The sequence below is a fragment of the Salvelinus sp. IW2-2015 genome, linkage group LG17, assembly GCF_002910315.2.
Source record: "Salvelinus sp. IW2-2015 linkage group LG17, ASM291031v2, whole genome shotgun sequence".
NCBI classification, from domain to species: Eukaryota; Metazoa; Chordata; class Actinopteri; order Salmoniformes; family Salmonidae; genus Salvelinus; species Salvelinus sp. IW2-2015.
Window position 1 is genome coordinate 17,859,547 of NC_036857.1, and position 25,572 is coordinate 17,885,118.

The 25,572-nt window shown below is 41.5% G+C and overlaps 1 protein-coding gene across 1 annotated transcript in view; it reads right to left on the reverse strand.

Moving 5' to 3' along the window:
- nphp4 (nephronophthisis 4) overlaps positions 1–25,572 on the reverse strand; it is a 217,666-nt gene that overhangs the window by 69,909 nt on the left and 122,185 nt on the right. Inside the window, exons 11-13 of the mRNA XM_070447926.1 lie at positions 20,838–20,893; positions 15,553–15,690; positions 3,373–3,554 (exon numbers count right to left, since the gene is read on the reverse strand). Coding sequence (XP_070304027.1) covers positions 3,373–3,554; positions 15,553–15,690; positions 20,838–20,893 — 376 coding nt within the window. The remainder of the gene's footprint in view (positions 1–3,372; positions 3,555–15,552; positions 15,691–20,837; positions 20,894–25,572) is intronic.

The following is a 25,572-nucleotide window of genomic DNA, read 5'->3' on the forward strand; positions in this document are numbered from 1 at the left end:
CCACCTGTTTTTCTGAAACCATGGTAACATCCATAACTTATATTTTTGATATTGACATGGACTACTCCGTGCATGATAAGTAGCAGAGCAGCAGACACAGATGGTTGGTTAAAGTGCACATTCAGGGAAAGGAAAATTAACAATCTGTTGTTTACCACGAGAATGTCAGTAAGACGAATGTGACAAATCATATCAGTAAATACAATTTACTTCAAAAGTAATACGAAAAAACAGACTCATAACTAATTATGTTTTGGGCTTATTCAGAGGGGAATGCCAAAGACCTTATCAAATGAGCGAGTTTGCCATGGGTATATACACTCATTTCACACTTCCGTCTTCCCATCTTAATTCACCCCCGATTGTATTAATATTTGAGCCACTGTCTTAATTTCAAAGGGGTTCAATCTGACACACAGTTGTGATTATTGAAATGAAATTAAGAAAGTTATTTGAAGTTCATTGTGATCCTCCTCAAATAAGTGGGTCATTTCGCTCAGAAGATATATAACATTTAAAAAAGACACAGTCCCATACGTTACATCCCAGCGAACAGCACTACGCCTGTCTGTGTTCCAGACACTGCGTCTGTATCCTAAAGGGCACTCTATTACCTACAGTATACTGTATACTGCATCCTAACAGTGCATTCGGAAAGTACTCAGACCCCTTGACTTTTTCCCCATTTTGTTAGGTTAAAGCCTTATTATAAAATGGATAAAAAATATAAACAATTCTCGTCAATCTACACACAATACCCCATAATAACAAAACGAAAACAGGTCTATAGAACATTTTGCAAAAGTATTAAAAAGAGAAAAGAGAAATACCTTATTTACATAAGTATTCAGACCCTTTGCTATGAGAATCAGGTGCATTCTGTTTCCAGTGAGATGCTTCTACAACTTGATTGGAGTCCACCTGTGGTAAATTCAATTGATTGGACATGATTTGGAAAGGCACACACCTGTCTATATAAGGTCCCACAGTTGACAGTGCATGTCAGAGCAAAAATCAAGCCATGAGGTCGAAGGAATTGTCCGTAGAGCTCCGAGATAGGATTGTGTCGAGGCACAGATCTGGGYAAGGGTAGCCAACAATGTCTGCAACATTGAAGATCCCCAAGAACACAGTGGCCTCCATTATTGTTAAATGAAAGAACTTTGGAACCACCAAGACTCTTCGTAGAGCTGGCCGCCCGGCCACACTGAGCAATCGGGAGAGAAGGGCCTTGGTCAGGGAGGTGTCCAATAACCCGATGGTCACTCTGACAAAGCTCCAGTTCCTCTGTGGAGATGGGAGAACCTTCCAGAAAGACAACCATCTCTGCAGCACTCCACCAATCAGGCCTTTATGGTAGAGTGGCCAGGAAGCCCCTCATCAGTAAAAGGCACATGACAGCGTGCTTGGAGTTTGCCAAAAGGCACCTAAGGACTCTCAAACCATGAGAAACAAGATTCTCTGGTCTGATGAAACCAAGATTGAACTCTTTGGACTGAATGCCAAGCGTCACATCTGGAGTAAACATGGCATCATCCCTACGGTGAAGCATGGTGGTGGCAGCATCATGCTGTGGGGATGTTATTCAGCGTCAGGGACTGGGAGACTAGTCAGGATCGAGGGAAAGATGAACAGAGCAAAGTACATTGATGAAAACCTGCTCCACAGCACTCAGGACCTCAGACTGGTGCGACGCTTCACCTTCAAACAGGACAATAACCCTAAGCACACAGCCAAGACAACGCAGGAGTGGCTTAGGGACAAGTCTCTGAATGTCCTTGAGTGGCGCAGCCAGAGCCCGGACTTGAACCTGATCGAACATCTCTGTAGAGACCTGAAAATAGCTGTGCAGCYACACTCCCCATCCAACCTGACAGAGCTTGAGAGGTTCTGCAGATAAGAATGGGAGAAAATCCCCAAATACAGTTGTGCCAAGCTTGTAGCGTCATACCCAAGAAGACTCGAGGCTGTAATCGCTGCCAAAGGGGCTTCAACAAAGTACTGAGTAAAGGGTCTGAATACTTATGTAAATGAAAAAAATMATAAAAACCTGTTTTTGCTGTGTCATTATGGGCTATTGTGTGTAGATTGATGTATTAAATCTTTTWTTTTTTTTACATTTTAGAAAATAAGGCTGTAACGTAACAAAATGTGGAAAAAGTCAAGGGGTCYGAATACTTTCCGAATGCACTGTATGGTCCCTGGTCAAAGATAATGGGTGTCATTTGGGACACAGCCTGTAAGACTAGTTTCCATGCCAGCCAATTGTTTTCATCTGATTCTGTGCTAATGCAACTGTTTGCTAAGTTGGTAGAGCATGGCACTTGCAACGCCAGGGTTCTGGGTTCGATTCCCACGGGGGACAAATACGAACAATGTGAAAATGTATGCACTCACTACTGTAAGTCGCTCTGGATAGGAGTGTCTGCAAAATAACTSAAATGTAAATGTAAAATGTTTGTTTGAGCGCCGGCCGCCGTGTCTGTTATTTGCACGGCGTCATTTCTCATGTGGTATTCCTCTGTTACACCATGACTGTACTATATTATGACTGCTATTATGATAGCCTACCGCCTACATTATATTAGCTCTATATTATCTATTTAGTAAACAGATATGATGTTAGTACTCACAGGTTATTTAKAGAATGGGCCCCCCCTTTAAAAATGACTACTGCACACCGCCTTGTATCGTAAATAGCCCCTTGAGATGCTATTTTAGAACAGGATCCTACTCCTCTAAATTGTCTCCTAACTGAATGTTCCACCTACTGTATACTACCCACTGCACATTAGACAAATTAGCTGACCCATAGATCTCTCGGTAGATAGCAAGACAGTAGAGAATTGTGGTGTAATGGACCGATGCCCAAACCTTTGGACGGAGATAACACGGCAGCTAAAACAAGGAGAGTGTTTGAGGCATGTTCAAAGCCACGGTGCGAGGCCGGTTACCATTCAATAGCCTTTTATCACACTTCAGTGACAGCCGCAAGTGTGGACCGTGAATGCTACTCAAGCCTGACTGATTAGATGCGAGTGACTTATCATGGTTGTAAAATACCAGGGTCGAGACTAGTGTAGAACTGCATTAGCGCCGGCGATAAAGCCCTTTAAATGACAACACCACTTGAGATACAGTACTACTAATCCAGCTGTAGTTAGCTTTGAAGGGTCACGGTTAACTAATTCATTTTGTCCTGCCGTTTATGCAATTTTTCCCAGGACACCTCCTTGTAACGTCGATATAAAGGACCTTGAGGACCCTATCCTTCCATTAACATGCAGGCGTTCTGTGAGGCACCCAAAGCAGACGAGGGACCGATGTGTGAAACCGCTGGCTGTGACAAGGACCCTGGCCTCTGGTGCTCACCTGGGCACAGCATGTGTTCCCATGGTGATGATGGGGGCATGGATGGGGGTGAATGGCAGCTCTTGGAGCTCCAGGTGGCCCTCGTTGGCCAGCGCGGCAGATTGGTATGCAGGGAGGAGGTCCCTAGGGGACACGTTTAGGTCCACCTCAAGGTGGGTGATGTTGCTGGCAGCTGGGAGCTCCTATCACAAAGAGAGAGAGAAAAAGCGAGAGAGAAAGCGAGAGAAAGAAGAAATTAGCGYAAAAAAAGGAGAGAAAGAGAGAGAGCCTGATCAATGTATAGCGGTTGACATCAAACTTTACATAAAGTCACCCTAAAATTACCTAATTACAGGAAATGTAATTAAACAAATTTTATTTAAAAAATTGTACTAAACTATTATTCTACTAAACAAACAGATTGGTCAGTTTCCCTTATTACGTTAATGGAACGCGTCTACCTGGGTTCGTTGCACGTAGTTCAAGTAATGACAATTTTTATGGGGAACTTAATGTAAAATGTTTCCCCGAGAACGACTCCCCTGAATCATTGACACATGCATCACTGAGAACGATGTATCAGGGATGTAATCATTAGCGCACACCCTAGCAAAACGGTTTGCAATGGAAAAAAGGATCAGATAGTCCCTCCCCGTTTTTTGTCAATTTTATTTTGTTTAGTGGCTAATGAACACAACCTCGCTGCTAATTAGCTGTGTAGAGGTAATGGCGTCATTTTCCAGTCCAGTCCTCACTCTCCTGTCCTAGTGGTGATTGGTGGAAGAAAACACCTGCCAGAACATTACAAGACCTTCCATCACCCTCCTCCTTAATGACCTCCATCAAAGTCACACTGTGACACCCGCAACACCGCCATGATTGAAACCTATACAATGACCTATAGTAGTTAGTTAGGCCTACAGAAAAACACTAGGCACTGCAGTCGAGGGTGATTCAAGTAAATTTAAATGGCTAACACTTTACTTGAATACCTACTACATTGATGTTAGATTATTATGTCCTCTGTCTGTTTGATATACAGTGCATTTGGAAAGTATTCAGACCCCTTGACTTTGTCAACATTTTGTTACGTTACAGCCTTATTAAAAAATGGATTAAATAAAAATGTTTACTCATCAATCTASACACAATACCCCATAATGACAAAGCAAAAACAGGATTATTTTTGTGTTTGCAAATGTATTAAAAATACTTTACATAAGTATTCAGACCCTTTGCTGTATGAGCCCGAAATTGAGCTCAGGTGCATCCTGTTTCCAATGACCATCCTTGAGATGTTTCTACACATTGAATGGACGCCAAATGTACGCATCCTTGTGAGTGTGTGAGGAAATCAAAAACAACAGGTTGTAACAGGAAAAATGATTACAGTTCCTATTTTGCGAGAAGTTACTCAACACGATTAGTACCCCAGTTTCTGTTCCTGCACCCTCAGCTTTACAATGATCTTCTTTAAAGTAACTGCCCAGTGTTTCCAGATTCTTTGAAATATGACCTATAATTACTTACAATATGAGTGATATTGTTTTCCATAATTATTATTATTATTTTTTTATATGTTAAAAAGCAGCTTTTCTGTGTTGGAATGGCGTGGGCGTACCACAACAACAGAATGCTGTGGGAGTATACCGGTCATTAAACAATTTATGCAAGTAGACCACTGATTGGTTAGCTCATCCTCCTCAGGGAGATGACATCCTGTTCTATGAGAAAATAGCAAGCATTTTTTTAACTGTTAGAGGTACAAGTTTCAGATGGGTTTTTTTAAAGTGTTTTTTTAAAATTAAAATTATGCTTTGGGCCACAATTACAAGTATAGGACTACTCAACAACATTATTTGGATATGAATTAACAGAATATGACCTTTTACAAGTATGATTTTGACTGGTCAGTTACTTTAAAAGCCACAAAAACATTTTAACAAAACCAGTGAGAACTGGTCTTATTCTGTAATCCGTATACTCAACATGAAAAGACATCAAATTTACTTAGGACATGGACTTTGCATTAAATTTAGCATTGGGTTCAATGTCAAACTTGGAATGGAATGCATTTGTAGTGTGTCCAGGTAGTGTTAAATAGAAAATCCCAGCTTGTAAAAAAACTGGATACCTTGAGAAAATTGGATCAGACATTGTGGAGTGCAATGATGTGAGTGCAGAGTCAGAGAGTGTTTATTTTGATTTAGAAGATGAAAACCTTGTGTAGTCCCAAAGACAAAGAGCATGCCGGAGTTCAGCAAAAAGTGTACTCTCAAGGTTGTGTGTGTGCGCGTGTGCCTTGTGTGTGTGTCTGTAGGTGTGTCTGTACATAGCTTGTGTTAGAAAGGTGAGTGAGCCTTTTGAATTCAAATCGCTGTGGCTGTCTGTGTATCCATGGAAATTATACATGAGTGTGTGTGCGCACACTTATACGTGAGTGTGTCAGAGACCTGCAAAGTGCCCATATGTGTGTATGTAGCAGTGTTGCTGCGTGTGAGTAGCACTGTGTGTATCCCCATGCGTGTTTGTGTCGGTGTGCGCGTGGAGAGGGTACGGGGGTGGAATCTTACGACATGTGACAGCTGGTGGGCCGATGCCAATGGGGAAGGATAGAGCTGAGAGGAAAACGGCTGTTGCCATGGCGACACGGCAGTGGAGTGGCTCATGGTCGGGTAGCGTGAAGTAGCTGCCAGCTGAGACATAGAGAGCTAGGAGAAACAACAGAGATTCACATGAACTATTTAGACTTTATTAAAACAATATGACAACGGCATATCACTGCTGCAAAATAAAGCAAGAGTAGAGTCTTATGTAGAGCACTATGTGGGGAGCGTTCTCTATGGCTAACATAACAGCATTGCCATATATACGCTTCTATAGCTGCAGCATATTATAACACGATGGGTGGGATTTTCGGGAATGTGTGTGTCAAATCATATCCACCTGTCATTTCAGTTTCCAATGAGACTGAACTTGACCAGACATCAAACAAACAAGTTCTAATAAAAAGGGACAATATTTAAATAACAGTGATGACAAACAGGGCCAGTACAAATACGTTAATTTCAGTCGACAGTGACATGAGCCACCACCATCTCAGTGAGCAGCTGACTGCTCTGTTGTTGTCTTCTCTCCCATTATGTGTCAGGGCAAACAGGCTGGGTAGAGAGTGTTGGCAGTACGGCTCGCGCTCAAGCCTAACGCCACCATTAATTGCCTTCTTCTCTGCTGTTCCCCTGCTCCTGTGTGTGTGTTCTCACACACAGAGGTGCCTCGCTCGTGTCTGGTGTGTTTCACACCCACAGTGGCAGGCTGTGGTGACTTGCGATGTTGGATGTGTGTGTGTGGTGTGTGTGTGGTGTGTGTGTGTGGTGTGGTGTGTGTGTGTGTGTGTGTGTGTGTGTGTGTGTGTGTGGTGTGTGTGTGTGAGAGAGTGTGTGTCGCCGTTGTGGAGTCGACCTCTCAGCTGGCGGTTGTCATCATATGTCTCTTAGTAAGTGAGAAAACGAGAGGAGGTGGGAGACAGAAGGAAAAAGTATGGAGAGGGAAAAACATTTGAAGATTGACTGAGGGGGAGAAGAAATATACATTTGTCACAAAGAGTGAGATGAAAATTGGAGAACATAGTTAGGGAAAGAGAGGGCGAGAAATGGAGAGATACAAGAATAGAAGAAAGAGAGACACACAGAGAGAGAGAGCGAGACAGAGAGACAGAGAGCATCACCTCGGCAACACTGTTGACTGCCAACACAGGTAACAAACTAATAACATACCCAGAGCACGGCCTAGGATGGGGCAAGTAAGCAGTTCCAGGTCAATACATACTATCACACAGTGCTCTTTTATATTATATAGCCTTATAGCTGTACTAGCTCACAAGTGAACCAAAAGTGTCAGGGATCAATAATTTATGCAGAAAAACAAAGTTGTCAGATCCGCAATGCTTGCAGATAAGCAGTGAATACATTGTTTTACAGTCCTATTTCTGTGCCGGGTGGCATTGATTAAATGGTGTTTGACAGTAATGCAGGTAGGAGACCGAGGTTGATTCCCAAATTGCACCCTATTCCTATATAGTGCATTACTTTTGAACAGAGGCCCTACCGGCCGTGTTCCAAAGTAGTGTACTGAATGGGAAATAGGGTGCCATTTGAGACACAGAGATATGGCTGATGAAGAAGGTTATTTCTATAGACATAAATTGGAACTGTGGATTAGGGAGAGTTGTGCCAAAATCATGAGTTATACTGTAGCTTTTCTTATTTATTCCCGCATTGTTGAATACTCGCTTGATCTGACATGTATACATGTAGCCTCGCTTCTGTTTTCTGATGGCTCAGTTGGTTGGTGCCTGGTGCTTGTGGGGCGGCAGTTAGCCTAAGGCTAGAGAAATGGACCAGCGACGGAGGCTCGCCGGTCCAAATACCAGCTCCGGGTTGTAAGCAAATACACAAAACATTTCTGTTCTTTCCTGCAAAGATTATAGGCTATTATAAATTTTCTTTAAAAAAACTGTGTATTTATTGCGATTTCTGTATGTCCGTGAGTACGTTTGACAATAAGAACTTGGGCGCTGCAGGTACAAGGCTACTTAGAATAATGTTCAGGCATTGGACCAAAATTTTATTTCCATGTGTTTGCGTTCTACTGTTTCCGACCAGCAAAATAAATCTTCTGAATGGTGTGTGAACCCAAAAAAGTACATGGTTTTAATGTTTCCTTTCTGTTCTTTTTTAACCTTGAAATCATATTTTATAAATGTTTTAAGCACAAGATTAAAATTTACTTAATCAATCATGCTGTGCGATAAGAGAAGATTGCTGTGGAAAGCGGGCCAAGGTATAGCTCAGTGGTTGTTTACAATGCGTGATGGAAGACAGTGCAGTGTCGAAGATGCGACTTGATTTTGTGCGTGGGGGAGAGAGCACGAGAACTTGAGCGCTGGGGTCATCTTGTTGTGATTGACATGCATTATCTTCATTAAGGCCACAGAATTAATAGCTCGGAGGAGCGGTTCTATAATAAAGGAACTTTGAATGTCTTTGACTTGCAGAGTTGACTAAACGTTAGCTTAGCTAACAGCTTGTGTGTGCAGAGCAGCACCAGAATTTTTGTAGTTAATAAATCCCAATGTGAACCTATAGTATACCTACTAGCTTGAAAAGTGAATCATTCTCTCTCTAGCTCAAATTTCTTCTACCATCTTCTGAATCACGCTTGTACGGTTCGGTAGGCTACAAGATGGGTCGTTCACTTAAAAGCCATAAAGGATTTTAGCACCCCCATCTCAGAATTGTTCTGATATAGTTTATTTGCTTATTTACCTTTATTTACTAGGCAAGTCGTTAAGACACAGAATTCTTATTTTACAATGAAGCCTACCAAAAGGAAAGGCCTCCTGCAGGATGGGGGCTGGAATTGAAATACAAATTAATACATATAAACTTTGACAAAACAGACATCACAAAAATAGAAACAACACAAACACTATAAAGAGAGACTAAGACAACACTAGAGGCAGCAAACATGAAACAGCCTGGTGCACAAACATGGTAGCAGACAACAAAGATGTTACAACCATTTTGGGCACAGTTATAATAAAGAGTTATAACAGATGAAATGAATATTTTGGTGTTGAAATATAATTTGAATATCTTGAAATTAAGATAATTGATAATCAATTGGCATTTTAATTTAAAGGTTATATAACAGTCAGATAATATAGTGCGCTAACATTTGATTTTGGACAAAAAACGGTCCCTCCCACCCCCGCCAATCCCAACCCTAACAACGAGAATTAGTATTCTAGTTCTACTTTTGTCTGACAAGTTTATGGAGCTGCGCTTGAGTATTGTTTCTTCATCATATGTAATTTATTCCCAGTGATTTTTATTCAATTTTTCCTTTTCAGATTAGATTTGTCTTTTATTTACATTATTTTAACAGGTAAATTGACTGAGAAACATTATCATTGACGAGCCACAACTGGGAATAGTAAGGGGACAGGAGGGGAATGAATGAGCCAATTGTAAGCTGGGGATAATTAGGTGAACGTGGTGGTATGAGGACAGCTGGAATTTAGCAGGACACGGGTTCACCACCCATACTCTTACGATTACAGTAATCGGGATCTTTAGTTGACACGAGACTCAGGACACCGTTTTAGCGTCCCCGTCGAAAGATGGAACCCTACCAAAAATTGTTAGGTATTTTCCTTCTACTCGTGATATTACCAGGTTCTGACTACTAGCATGGTGCTGTTTCTGAAAAAAGTGAAGAATCTCCGCCGCGCTCCCAATGTTAAAGGGATAGTGGCAGGTAAACGACCAAAAGCATGGGTTAAGATCATAAATTGCATAGACTGCTTAAAGCAATATTGTACTTTGGGTGAAATAGCATTAAATTGAGGGAAACAGCACATCTTAGCGGTCAGAATCGGTAATATCAGGACGTAGGATGGGACATAAACCATACAGCTTAATGACTCATTTCTATGAATGGGAAAAACGAGCCCAAATCATCTGAGAATAATTACATAGGATGAAGAAACAATTACATTACTGATACTTATTAACTCGTATAGTAGATCCTTTTTGTTCCGGTTTGATTCTGTTCCTATGAAAATTTGTTATTTTTCCAGTTTTTGTTGGTTCTGTTCCCTTCACTGTTCACCCCGTATGGTTTAGCTGCAAACTTAATCTAGAGCAGGAGGCAGACCCAGGCCTCTATTATGGCCATAGATCGCACTGAGGACGACTAAATCGTTTCCTCTACTGTGTGATAGCATATTTGTGTGTGTGTGGGGCCTTATGTCTGTGAGAGAGCTTGCATCCATCAGAGGGCCCGCCCTACGACAGCCACTTCAGCCTGAGAGAATCATCCAACCACAGCTCACCATGCACACACAACACACACACACACCACACACACACCACCCAACATACACCACACCACAACACACAACACACACACCACAACCACCAACGTGCAAACTCAGACACATTATGTACATACATTTTCACACATGCCAGAAACGACACACAGCAACATTACTCACATTCACATGTGACAGAAACACACATCACAAAGTACAATATGTACCAGCAGCCAACACACAACTGAAAAACATGCGGCAATGCACTAACACAGCACTAGTCATTAAAACCTCCCCACATATATAAGTAGATGAGGCTCTCTCGTCATAGTACCGAATCATATGCTGCAGGATATTTTTGATAGACCTGATCCTAACACTTATGTACACAACATTCCTTAGCTTAAAACAGCCCTTAGAACAGAGTGACCAATGCCCTGGCTCATGTTTTTAAAGAGATTAATCATGTAGATGGGGCAACGAGTGCTGTTTGTTATCTGATTTCTTAGCATTAGGTAGCCAACAGAGGCCATTAATATACATTTATTATGTATTATTGTGTGTATTATTATAGTATATTATTGTTGGTAACGCAACACACTAAGTGCTTTATTATTTACTAGTAGAAGGTCAGTATTATGAGACTCATGATATATATCAGTTTTCCCTTTAAAGATCCAATGAATATGCTTACTATGGACAGGTGGGACCTGATCCTAGAATCAGACTTAATAAATGTCAGGAGCCATTATGCAGTATGGAGACCTATGCTTCAAAACAAGAGTGAGCTGACCATGGCTTCAGGGACGGTTTTCTCATGACTGATCATGTCTGACCATAGTTAGCGGTAACTGATCTTTGAAAGTCAATTACCCTAGTGTCGCTTGTGGCGATCCCGGAGGATGAATGCTGAGAGGGCACGCGACTTAGACTATAAGAGAAAAAGAAAAACAGTGAAAGAAACACAGCTCTTATTTACTGTTCGCTTCTTTACTTCCCATAGAAATATTAAATCTTAGAAGTGACTGGGTAGGAACCTCTGGACCCATATCAATTTGACTGAGTAACGTATGGGGTAGACTCCAATATAAGGAACTTCTTCATGGCTACTTCTCACATAACTATTCTCACTTCAGCCCGCATTGCCTTCCTTCTGGCTGTTCACTCTGCTAAAAAACAAACACTTCTTCTTCATCTATTCCTACGATCCAAAGTTAAGTAACATGTGAAGTCATTTCTCCCACGGTTCCAATAATAGAACCATAAACCAGGGTACGCTCCCAAATGCACTCTAATTAAACTACATAGTGCACTACTTGTTGAGCCAGAGCCCTTATGTGCCCTGTAGTGCATTTAAAGGGAATTAGGGTACAATTCTGGGAATATCACAGGTGGTGAAGGAAAAGAGGAGATAGTTAGCTGTGTAAACAATGGCGACATTTTACTTTGCACCGTCATATTCTGACTGAAACTTGCCATCCAATGACATCCCTATTAAGATGCCATAACACAGTAAACGGAAAAGTGACAAATACATAGAACTACAATGATTTACGGAGGGTGCGGCTAAAGGCTATCAAAACTGGTCGCCTAGAGCGTTGGGGACAAAGAATAAAAGGAGCAGATTTATGGGCGTGGTAGAATAGATTCTGGGCATAATGTGCAGACAGGGGTATGGTGGGGCACGGGTACAGCGGAGGCAAGCCCAGGCACTGGGTGATGATAAGAGAGGTTGTATCTCTGGACATGCTGGTCTCAATGGGTGAGGTCACCGCATGTGTGGGGGGTGGGACAAAGGAGGTATCAGAGGTACGGAGAGTGGAACTACGGGGTCCATTGCAAACCAAAACAACATTGGAGTCCACCTGTGGTAAATTCAATTGATTGGACATGATTTGGAAAGGCACACACCTGTCTATATAAGGTCCCACAATTGACAATGCATGTCAGAGCAAAAACCAAGCCATGAAGTCAAAGGAATTGTCCGTAGAGCTCCGAGACAGGATTGTGTCGAGGCACTGAGCAATTGGGTGAGAAGGGCCTTGGTCAGGGAGGTGAACAAGAACCCGATGGTCACTCTGACAGAGCTTCAGAGTTCCTCTGTGGAGATGGGAGAACCTTTCAGAAGGACAACCATCTCTGCAGCACTCCAACAATCAGGCCTTTAGTGTAGAGTGGCCAGACGGAAGCTACTCATCAGTAAAAGGCACATGACAGCCTGCTTGGAGTTTGCCAAAAGGCACCTAAAGGACTATCAGACCATAAGAAACAAGATTCTCTGGTCTGACGAAACCGAGATTGAACTTTTTGGCCTGAATGCCAAGTGTCACATCTGGAGGAAACCTGGCACCATCCCTACGGTGAAGCATGGTGGTGATAGCATCATGATGTGGGGATGTTTTTCAGTGGCAGGGACTAGGAGACTACTCAGGATTGAGGTAAAGATGAACGGAGCAAAATACAGAGAGATCCTTGATGAAAACCTGCTCCAGAGCGCTCAGGACCTCAGACTGGGGCAAAGGTTCACCGTCCAACAGGATAACGACCGTAAGCACACAGCCAAGACAACGCAGGAGTGGCTTCTGGATGACTCTCTACATGTCCTTGATGGCCCAGCCAGAGTCGGACTTGAACATCTCTGGAGACCTGACAGAGCATGAGAGGATCTGCAGAGAAGAATGGGAGAAACTCCTCAATACAGGTGTGCCAAGCTTATAGCGTCATACCCAAGAAGACTTGAGGCTGTAATCACTGCCAAAGGTGCTTCAACTAAGTACTGAGTAAAGGGTATGAATACTTATCTACTTATGTTTTTTATCAATTTGCTAAAACTTCTAAAAACCTGTTTTTGCATTGTCATTATGGGGTATTGTGTGTAGATTGATGAGGGGGAAAACTTTTTTTTTTAAATCCATTTGAGAATAAGATTTTAAGGTTAACTCTCAAAAAAGTCAAGAGTCTGAATAATTTCCGAAAGCACTGTACATGCAGGTTAGAGTTTTTCGTCATGAATTTAGTTCTGAAGAGAGCTATGCAGAGTGGTCACTAGCTATCAAAGCCCTAAAATATGATTCTAAACCTAACCACACTGCTAAACCTAATGCCTAACCGTAACGTAAAATTAAGACCAAAAGGCACATTTTTCAATATAGCCAATTTCGACTTTGCAGCTGGCCCATCTAGGACAAGACTCATCCCAATAAATGTCAACCTGCGATCTTGATGTGGTTCTGGGTTGGTTGGAATGTTTCTCTTGAAAAAGGCCTACTGCCGGAGACCTGAGGTGGGTTTAACAAGGCTTTTGTTTGCAGAGAACATATTTCTTAGTAACAATTTCAGTTGAACGATTTGAATTGACATCCCATAATGTTACGGTGAAGTCGCAAATAGCTAATTTCTACTGTGGCTTTTTAYSAACAATATTCAAACTTCGCTATTCTTACTACATTTAATAGAAAGTCTCCATGGCCATTTGTATTTGAAGCAGCAGTTTAAACCCGAAACAGACACTTAGGTTAGCTAGCGGTTGCGAATGTTCACTGCTGACACAAAACAATTGAAATATGTGCTTACATTAGCTAACATTCACAAAACATTTCCCTTGAAGCACATCTACATATTTGTGTTAGCTCCCTGAGCAAATGCCTAAGCTTTAGCTCAGCAGGCTAACATTGTCTTGTGGCATACAGGAGACCCAGGTTCAAACCCTGTTTGTGTTATGCTATCTGCAATCTGTGTTATGTCTGTTATGCTATCTGCAATATAAATATGATGTGTACCAGTTCTGTGTCTCTACTGTCCTGGATACAAGAATGATAATGACATTGATTTGGCGATACAAGCGGTAACACTTGCAGCTATGCATATCTTTAAGTCTGTGAGAAGAAGGATGTTCTTGTTGGCATCTAAATTAAAGAGACATATTGAAGCACATTTGAGTCAGTTTAAAACGGATTGTAATGAGAATGAAACACATATCCAACAGTTAAACTCAGACACCCGAGATTAAACTCATACTGTACTATTTTCACARCATTCATTTAAGAAGAAAAAAACACATTGAATGGACGCCAAATGTACGCATCCTTGTGAGTGTGTGAGGAAATCAAAAACAACATGGTTGTAACAGGAAAAATGATTACAGTTCCTATTTTGCGAGAAGTTACTCAACACGATTAGTACCCCAGTTCCTGTTCCTGCACCCTCAGCTTTACAATGATCTTCTTTAAAGTAACTGCCCAGTGTTTCCAGATTTCTTTGAAATATGACCTATAATTACTTACAATATGAGTGATATTGTTTTCCATAATTATTATTATTATTTTTTTATATGTTAAAAAGCAGCTTTTCTGTGTTGGAATGGCGTGGGCGTACCACAACAACAGAATGCTGTGGGAGTATACCGGTCATTAAACATATTTATGCAAGTAGACCACTGATTGGTTAGCTCATCCTCCTCAGGGAGATGACATCCTGTTCTATGAGAAAATAGCAAGCATTTTTTTAACTGTTAGAGGTACAAGTTTCAGATGGGTTTTTTTAAAGTGTTTTTTAAAATTAAAATTATGCTTTGGGCCACAATTACAAGTATAGGACTACTCAACAACATTATTTGGATATGAATTAACAGAATATGACCTTTTACAAGTATGATTTTGACTGGTCAGTTACTTTAAAAGCCACAAAAACATTTTAACAAAACCAGTGAGAACTGGGTCTTATTCTGTAATCCYTATACTCAACATGAAAAGACATCAAATTATCTAGGACATGGACTTTGCATTAAATTTAGCATTGGGTTCAATGTCAAACTTGGAATGGAATGCATTTGTAGTGTGTCCAGGTAGTGTTAAATAGAAAATCCCAGCTTGTAAAAAAACTGGATACCTTGAGAAAATTGGATCAGACATTGTACAATGATGTGAGTGCAGAGTCAGAGAGTGTTTATTTTGATTTAGAAGATGAAAAACCTTGTGTAGTCCCAAAGACAAAGAGCATGCCGGAGTTCAGCAAAAAGTGTACTCTCAAGGTTGTGTGTGTGCGCGTGTGCCTGTGTGTGTGTGTCTGTAGGTGTGTCTGTACATAGCTTTGTGTTAGAAAGGTGAGTGAGCCTTTGAATTCAAATCGCTGTGGCTGTCTGTGTATCCATGGAAATTATACATGAGTGTGTGTGCGCACACTTATACGTGAGTGTGTCAGAGACCTGCAAAGTGCCCATATGTGTGTATGTAGCAGTGTGTCTGCGTGTGAGTAGCACTGTGTGTATCCCCATGCGTGTTTGTGTCGGTGTGCGCGTGGGAGAGGGTACGGGGGTGGAATCTTACGACATGTGACAGCTGGTGGGCCGATGCCAATGGGGAAGGATAGAGCTGAGAGGAAAACGGCTGTTGCCATGGCGACACGGCAGTGGAGTGGCTCATGGTCGGGTAGCGTGAAGTAGCTGCCAGCTGAGACATAGAGAGCTAGGAGAAACAACAGGAATTCACATGAACTATTTAGACTTTATTAAAACAATATGACAACGCATATCACTGCTGCAAAATAAAGCAAGATTAGAGTCTTATGTAGAGCACTATGTGGGGAGCGTTCTCTATGGCTAACATAACAGCATTGCCATATATACGCTTCTATAGCTGCAGCATATTATAACACGATGGGTGGGATTTTCGGGAATGTGTGTGTCAAATCATATCCACCTGTCATTTCAGTTTCCAATGAGACTGAACTTGACCAGACATCAAACAAACAAGTTCTAATAAAAAGGGACAATATTTAAATAACAGTGATGACAAACAGGGCCAGTACAAATACGTTAATTTCAGTCGAACAGTGACATGAGCCACCACCATCTCAGTGAGCAGCTGACTGCTCTGTTGTTGTCTTCTCTCCCATTATGTGTCAGGGCAAACAGGCTGGGTAGAGAGTGTTGGCAGTACGGCTCGCGCTCAAGCCTAACGCCACCATTAATTGCCTTCTTCTCTGCCTGTTCCCCTGCTCCTGTGTGTGTGTTCTCACACACAGAGGTGCCTCGCTCGTGTCTGGTGTGTTTCACACCCACAGTGGCAGGCTGTGGTGACTTGCGATGTGGGATTGTGTGTGTGTGTGTGTGTGTGTGTGTGTGTGTGTGTGTGTGTGTGTGTGTGTGTGTGTGTGTGTGTGTGTGTGTGAGAGAGTGTGTGTCGCCGTTGTGGAGTCGACCTCTCAGCTGGCGGTTGTCATCATATGTCTCTTAGTAAGTGAGAAAACGAGAGGAGGTGGGAGACAGAAGGAAAAAGATATGGAGAGGGAAAAAACATTTGAAGATTGACTGAGGGGGGAGAAGAAAATATACATTTGTCACAAAGAGTGAGATGAAAATTGGAGAACATAGTTAGGGAAAGAGAGGGCGAGAAATGGAGAGATACAGAAATAGAAGAAAGAGAGACACACAGAGAGAGAGAGCGAGACAGAGAGACAGAGAGCATCACCTCGGCAACACTGTTGACTGCCAACACAGGTAACAACAATAACATAACCCAAGACCGGCCTATGATGGAAGGGGGCATCCCAGGCAATACACACACACACAGTGCTCTATATATTATATATAAATAGTCTTATAGAGCCTTAGCATTCTGCTCAAAGTGAACCAAAAGTGTCAGGGATCAATAATTTATGCAGAAAAACAAAGTTGTCAGATCCGACAATGCTTGCAGATATAGCAGTGAATACATCTTGTTTACAGTCCTATTTCTGTGCCGGGTGGCATTGATTAAATGGTGTTTGACAGTAATGCAGGGTAGGAGACCGAGGTTGATTCCCAAATTGCACCCTATTTCCTATATAGTGCATTACTTTTGAACAGAGCCCTACCGGCCGTGTTCCAAAGTAGTGTACTGAATGGGAAATAGGGTGCCATTTGAGACACAGAGATATGGCTGATGAAGAAGGTTATTTCTATAGACATAAATTGGAACTGTGGATTAGGGAGAGTTGTGCCAAAATCATGAGTTATACTGTAGCTTTTCTTTATTTATTCCCCGCATTGTTGAATACTCGACTTTGATCTGACATGTATACATGTAGCCTCGCTTCTGTTGTTCTGATGGCTCAGTTGGTTGGTGCCTGGTGCTTGTGGGGGCGGCAGTTAGCCTAAGGCTAGAGAAATGGACCAGCGAGCGGAGGCTCGCCGGTCCAAATACCAGCTCCGGGTTGTAAGCAAATACAAAACATTTCTGTTCTTTCCTGCAAGATTATAGGCTATTATAAATTTTCTTTAAAAAAACTGTGTATTTATTGCATTTCTGTATGTCCGTGAGTACGTTTGACAATAAGAACTTGGGCGCTGCAGGTACAAGGCTACTAGAATATGTTTCAGGCATTGGAACCAAAATTATTTTCCAATTGTTTCGTTCCACTGTTTCGACCAGCAAAATAAAGTTCTGAACTGGTTTGAACCCCCAAAAAAGTACAGGTTTATAATGTTCCTTTCTGTTCCTTTTTAAACCTCTGAAATATATTTTTAAATGTATTTAACACAAGATTAAATTACTTAATCAATCATGCTGTGCAGATAGAGAAGATTGCTGTGGAGCGGGCAAGGTATAGCTCAGTGAGTTGTTTACATGCGTGATGGAAAGACAAGTGCAGTGCGCAAGATGCGACTGAAATTTTGTGCGTGGGGAGAGAGCACGAGAACCTTGAAGCGCTGGGCATCTTGTTGTGATGACATGCATTATCTTCATTAGGCCCACAGAATTATACCTACGGAGGAGCGGCTTCTATAAAGGAACTTTGAATGTCTTTGAACTTCAGAGTTGACTAAACGTTAGCTAGCTAACAAGCTTGTGTGTGCAGAGCAGCACCAGAATTTTTGTAGTTAATAAATACAATGTGAACTATAGTATCCCTAACTAGCATTGAAAAAGTGAATCCATTCTTCTCTAGCTACAAATTTCTCTACCCATCTTCTGAATCACGCTTGTAACGTCGGTAGGCTACAGATGGGTCGTTCCACCTTAAAAAGCACATAAGAGGATTTCGACACCCACCATCTCAGATTGTTCTGATATAGTTTATTTGTTATTTAACCTTTATTTAACTAGGCAAGTCAGTTAAGAACAAATTCTTATTTACAAATGACAGCCTACCAAAAGGCAAAAGGCCTCCTGCAGGGATGGGGGCCTGGAATTAAAAATACAAATTAAATACAATATAAACATTTGACAAAACAGACATCACAAAAATAGAAACAACACAACACTACATAAAGAGAGACCTAAGACAACAACATAGCAAGGCAGCAAAACATGACAACACAGCATGGTAGCAACACAACATGGTAGCAGCACAAAAGATGGTACAACCATTATTGGGCACAGTTATAATAAAGAGTTATAAACAGATGACAATAGAATATTTTGTTGAAATATAATTTGATATCTGAGAAATTAAGATAATTGAGTACATCCAAATTGGCCATTTTAATTTAAAGGATTAATATAACAGTCAATAAATATAGTGCCTAACATTTGATTTGGACCAAACCAAACGGTCCCTCCACACCCCCCGCCAATCCCAACCCAACAACGAGAATCTAGTATCTCTAGTTCTATTTGTCTGACAAGTAGTATGGAGCTGCGGCTCTGAGTATTGTTTCTTCATCATATGTAATYTATTCCCAGTGATTTTTATTCATTTTTTCCTGTTCAGATAGATTTGTCATTTTATTTACCATTATTTTAACAGGTAAATTGACTGAGAACACATTCTCATTGACAGCAACAACCTGGGGAATAGTTACAGGGGACAGGAGGGGGATGAATGAGCCAATTGTAAGCTGGGGATAATTAGGTGACCGTGGTGGTATGAGGGACAGCTTGGGAATTTAGCCAGGACACCGGGGTTCACACCCATACTCTTACGATAAGTACCATGGGATCTTTAGTGACCACAGAGACTCAGGACACCCGTTTAGCGTCCCGTCCGAAAGATGGCACCCTACACAAAATTTGTTAGGTATTTGTCCCATCCTACATCCTGATATTACCAGGTTCTGACTACTAGATGGTGCTGTTTCTGAAAAAAGTGAAGAATCCCCCGCGCCCCAATGTTAAAGGGATAGTGGCCAGGTAAACAAAACCAAAGCATGGGTTAATGTCATAAATTGTCAATAGACTGCTTAAACCAATATGTAATTTGGGTGAAATAMCACTTAATAGCAGGAACAGCACCATCTAGCGGTCAGAACCTGGTAATATCAGGACGTAGGATGGGACATAAACCTAACAGCTTCAATGACTCATTTCTATGAATGGGGGAAAAAACATCCCCAAATTCACTGAGAATACATTACATAGGATGAAGAAACAATACAATACTGATACTATACACTCGTATAGTAGATCCCTTTTGTTCCCGGTTCTGATTCTGTTCCTTGAAACATTTAGTTATTTTCCGTTTTTTGGTTCTGTTCCCTTCACCTGTTCCAACCCGATATGTTTAGCTGCAAACTTAATCTAGAGGCAGGAGAGCAGACCCAGGCCCTCATTATGGCCCATAGATCCAGCACTGAGACAGAGCTAATCCTTCTCCTCTACTGTGTGTGTCTGTCTGTGTGTGTGTGGGGCCTTATCTCTGTGAGAGAGCTGCATCCATCAGAGGGCCCGGCCCCTCACTGACAGCCCCACTCAGCCTGAGAGACATCACTCACACCCCACAGCTCACCATGCCACACACACACACACACCACACCACACACACACACACACACACACACACACACACACACACACACACACACACACACACACACACACACACACACACACACACACACACACACACACACACACACGTGCAAACTCAGACACATTAATGTACATACATTTACAAACATGCAGAAACGCACACAGCAAACATGTTACTCACATTCACATGTGCAGAAACACACACACAAGTACATATGTACCAGCACACACACACACAACTGAAAAACATGCGCCCATGCACGTAACACACACTAGTCATTAAAAACCCTCCCCACATATATTAAGTAGATGAAGCTCTCTGCTCCATAGTACCACATCATATGCTGCAGGATATTTTGATAGACCTGATCCCTAACACTTATGTACCAAACATCCTTACTTAAACAGCCCGTTAGAACAGAGATGACACAATGACGCCCTGACCATGTTTCTTTCAAGAGATAATCATGTAYAACTGGGGCACAGAGTGCTGTTTGTCTATCTGACTTTCTTAGCATTAGGTAYCAAACAGAGCCATTAATATACATTATATTATGTATTATTGTGTAGTATTATTATGTAGTATTATTGTGGTAGCAACTAACACTAAGTGCTTTATTAGTTTACTAGTGAAGGCTCGTATTCATGAAGACTCTCAGATATGATCAGTTTTCCTTTAAGATCACAATGAATATGATTACATGGACAGGTGGGACCTGATCCTAGATCAGCACTTAATAAATGCTCAGGAGCCATTATGACAGTATGGAGACCTATGCTTCAAAACAGAGTGGAGCTGACCATGGCTTCAGGGAACGGTTTATCCATGACTGATCATGTCTGACCATGTTAGCGGTAACTGATCTTTGAGACAGTCTTACCCCTGGGCCTTGTGGCGATCCCGGAGGAGATGCTTGAGAGGCACGCCGACTTKGACCTAAAGAGAAAAAGAAAAACAGTGAAAAAACACAGCTCTTATTTACTGTTCCTTTTACTTCCATAGAAATATAAATCCTAGAAGGGACATAGAACCTCTGACCATATCAATTTGACTGGTAAACGTATGGGTAGACTCAATATGGAATTCTATGGCTACTTCTCACATAACTATTCTCATTCAGCCCGCATTGCCTTCCTTCTGCCTGTTCACTCTGCTAAAAACAAACACTTCTTCTTCATTATTCCTACGATCCAAAGTTAATAACATTGAGTCATTTCCTCCCCACGGTCCAATAATAGAACATAACCAGGGCTACGTCCCAAATGGCACTCTATTAAATACATAGTGCACTACTTTTGACCAGAGCCCTATGTGCCCTGTAGTGCATTATAAAGGGAATAGGGTACAATTTGGGACATATCACAGGTGGTGAAGGAAAAGGGATGTAGTTAGCTGTAAAATGCACATTTTACTTGCACCGTCATATTCTTGACTGAATTTGCCATCCAATGACATCCCTATAAGATGCATACACAGTAACGGAAAAGTGACAAATACATAGAACTACAATGATTTACGGTGCATTCGGAAATTATTCAGACCCCTTGACTTTTCCCCAACTTGTTATGTTACAGCCTTATTCTAAAATGGATTAAATAAAAAATGTTCCTCATCAATCTACACACAATACCCCATAATAACAAAGTGAAAACGGGTTTTTAGAAATGTTTGCAAATGTATAACAAATAAAAAAACAGAAATACCTTATTTACATAAGTATTCAGACCCTTTACTATGAGACTCGAAATTGAGCTCAGGTGCATCCTGTTTCCATTGATCATCCTTGAGATGTTTCTATTGGAGTCCACCTGTGGTAAATTCAATTGATTGAACATAATTTGGAAGGCACACACCGGTCTTTATAAGGTCCCACAGTTGACACTGCATGTCAAAGCAAAAACCAAGCCATGAGATCGAAGGAATTGTCCGTGGAGCTCCGAGACAGGATTGTGTAGAGGCACAGATCTGGGGAAGGGTACCAAAAAAATGAAGACCACAGTGGCCTCCATCATTCTTAAAATGGAAGAAGTTTGGTAACCACCAAGACTCTTCCTAGAGCTGGCCGCCCGGCCAAACTGGGCAATCGGGGGAGAACGGCCCTGGTCAGGGAGGTGACCAAGAACCCGATGGTTGCTATGTAGAGATGGGAGAAACTTACAAAAGGACAACCATCTCTGCAGCAATCCACCAATCAGGCCTTTATGGTAGAGTGGAGAAACGGAAGCCACCCCTCAATAAAAGGCACATGAAGGCCTGCTTGGAGTTTGACAAAAGCCACCGAAAGACTCTCAGACCATGACAAAACAAGATTCTCTGGTCTGATGAAACCAAGATTGAACTCTTTGGCGTGAATGCCAAGTGCCACGTCTGGAGGAGAGATCCTTGATGAAAACCTGCTCCAGAGTCCTCAGGACCTCAGACTGGGGCTAAGGTTCACCTTCCAACAGGACAATAACCCTAAAAACACAGCCAAGACAACGCAGGAGAAGCTTCAGAACAAGTCTCTGAATGTCCTTGAGTGGCCAAGCCAGAGCCTGGACTTGAACCCGATCGAACATCTCTGGAGAGACCTGAAAATAGCTGTGCAGCGACGCTCCCCATCCAAGCTTGACAAGGTCTACTGAGAAGAATGGAAGAAACTCCCCAAATATAGGTGTGCCAAGCTTGTAGCGTCATACCCAAAAATACCCAAGGCTGTTATTGCTGCCAAAGGTGCTTGAACAAAGACTGAGTAAAGGGTCAGAAAACGTATGTATATGTGATGTTATTTTATTTTTAATAGTCACAAAAAATGTTTTACCTGTTTTTGGTTTGCCATTATGGGGTATTGTGTGTAGTTTAATGAGGGGAAAAAACAATTTAATCCATTTTAGAACAAGGCTGTAAAGTAACAAAATGTATAAAAGGTCAAGGGGTCTGAATACTTTTACGAATGCACTGGATCGCTACAGAGATCTACAGATCTGCCAAAATAAAGGAAACACTTTAGTAAATGAGGGATACAAAGTACAGTAACAGTCAAAAGTTTGGACACACCTACTCATTCAAGGGTTTTTCTTTAGTTTTACTATGTTCTACATTGTAGAATAATAGTGAAGACATCAAAACTATGAAATTACACATATGGAATCATTCAGTAACCAAAAAAGTGTTGAACAAATCAAAATATATTTTATAATTGAGATTCTTCAAAGTAGCCACCCTTTGCCTTGATGACAGTTTTGCACACTCTTGGCATTCTCTCAACCAGCTTCATGAGGTAGTCACCTGGAAGCATTTCAATAGATTAATTTCTTTCCTTCTTAATGCGTTAGGGCCAATCAGTTGTCTTGTGACAAGGTAGGGGTGGTATACAGAAGACAGCCCTATTAAGTAAAAGACCAAGTCCATATTATGGCAAGAACAGCTCAAATATGCAAAGAGAAACGACAGTCCATTATTAGTTTAAGACAAAGGTCACACAATGCGGAAAATTTCAAGAACTTTGAACGTTTCTTCAAGTCGCAAAAACCATCAAGCGCTATGATGAAACTGGCTCTTATGAGGACCGCCACAGGAAAGGAAGACCCAAAGTTACCTCTGCTGCAGAGGATAAGTTCATTAGAGTTACCAGCCTCCGATTGCAGCCCAAATAAATGCTTCACAGAGTTCAAGTAACAAACAAAACTCAACATCAACTGTTCAGAGGAGACTGTGTGAATCAGGCCTTCATGGTCGAATTGCTGCAAAGAAACCACTACTAAAGGACACCAATAAGAAGAAGAGACTTGTTTGGGCCAAGAAACACAAGCAATGGACATAGACCGGTGGAAATCTGTCCTCTGGTCTGATGAGTCCAAATTTGAGGTTTTGGTTCCAACCGCTGTGTCTTTGTGAGACGCAGAGTAGGTGAACGGATGATCTCTGCATGTGTGGTTCCCACTGTGAAGCATGGAGAAGGTGGTGTGATGGTGCTTTGCTGGTGACACTGTCTATGATTTATTTAGAATTCAAGGCACACTTAACCAGCATGGCTACCACAGCATTCTGCAGCAATATGCCATCCCATCTGGTTTGAGCTTAGTGGTACTATCATTTGTTTTTCAACAGGACAATGACCCAAAACACACCTCCAGGCTGTGTAAGGGCTATTTGACCAAGGAGAGTGATTGAGTCCTGCATCAGATGACCTGGCCTCCACAATCACCCAACCTCAACCCAATTGAGATGGTTTGGGATGAGTTGGACCGCAGAGTGAAGGAAAAGCAGCCAACAAGTGCTCAGTATATGTGGGAACTCCTTCAAGACTATTGGAAAAGCATTCCTCATGAAGCTTGTTGAGAATATGCCAAGAGTGCGCAAAGCTGTCATCAAGGCAAAGGGTGGCTACTTTGAAGAAACTCAATTATAAAATGTATTTTGATTTGTTTAACACTTTTTTTTATTAGTACATGATATTCCATATGTATTATTTCATAGTGTTAATGTCTTCACTATTATTCTACAATGTAGAAAATAGTAAAAATGAAGAAAAACCCTTGAATGAGTAGGTTTGTCCAAACTTTTGACTGGTACTGTAAATTAAAATCAGGTGCTGGTCACACAGGTGTGGTTGCTGAGTTAATTAAGTAATTAACACTCCATCATGCTTAAGGTCATGTAAAAAAAAAAAAAAAAAAGAAGACCAGTTACACATTATTTTGAAAACCATGGCTAGATGAGTTCTCATTGACTTTGAAAAGGGGTTCTCAAAGGAGATTAGGCGGTTTAGAGTTTGTGTTTGTGTGTCAGTCACCAGATCACAACCCAATTGAACACTTATGGGAGATTCTGGAGCGGCGCCTAACATGCTGACCACACCGCTCGCTTTGCAAAAATAAAATGTACACATACATGTTATTCAAATCATTGCACCCACACTGCTCGCATGCACCAACGAGCGTCTGCGTTGTCAAGTGCTAACATAGAAGTCAGTATTATTTGTGACGCTGAACGTGGTGCAAGTCCTGCCTCTCCCATGTCCTCATTAATGTATAGAAGCATATACCCACGTGCCATCTCCTTATTGGTTATACCCACGTGGGTGATTGACAGAAAAACTGAGGCTGGTCGGTTGTGGTAATACACCTTCTTATGAAAGTTAGATGCCAATCGCCAAATAAAGTCCAAAGAAGAAAAAGCCTGGAAGGAGGAGATGACTAGAAACAATTCGGTTGACCGTTTCATGTGTGGATTCATTGTCGGAGTAGAGGACCTTGTGCATTTCAGGCAAAATAACAACTTAACGTTTATATCCCAGGACAAATTAGCTAGCAACAGCAAGCTAGCTAAATGGGACAAATTAGTTAGCAACTGCAAGCTAGCTAGCTAAATTGCCATAAATGTTTAATGCTTTTCGACCTGTTCCCAAATTAATATAATTGGTTCAGAGTTTGTTTTGATATTCAACCTGTGTGTCGTGATCGCGTTTGGTGTGGTTGGACAAAATCAATTTGCGCATAATGGTGCACATGTGCGTCCAGTATGGGCATGGTGTGAGACAGCACTTTTCCACCACCATCAACAAAACACCAAATGATGGAATTTCTCATGGAAGAATGCTGTTTCATCCTTCCAATAGAGTTCCAGACACTTGT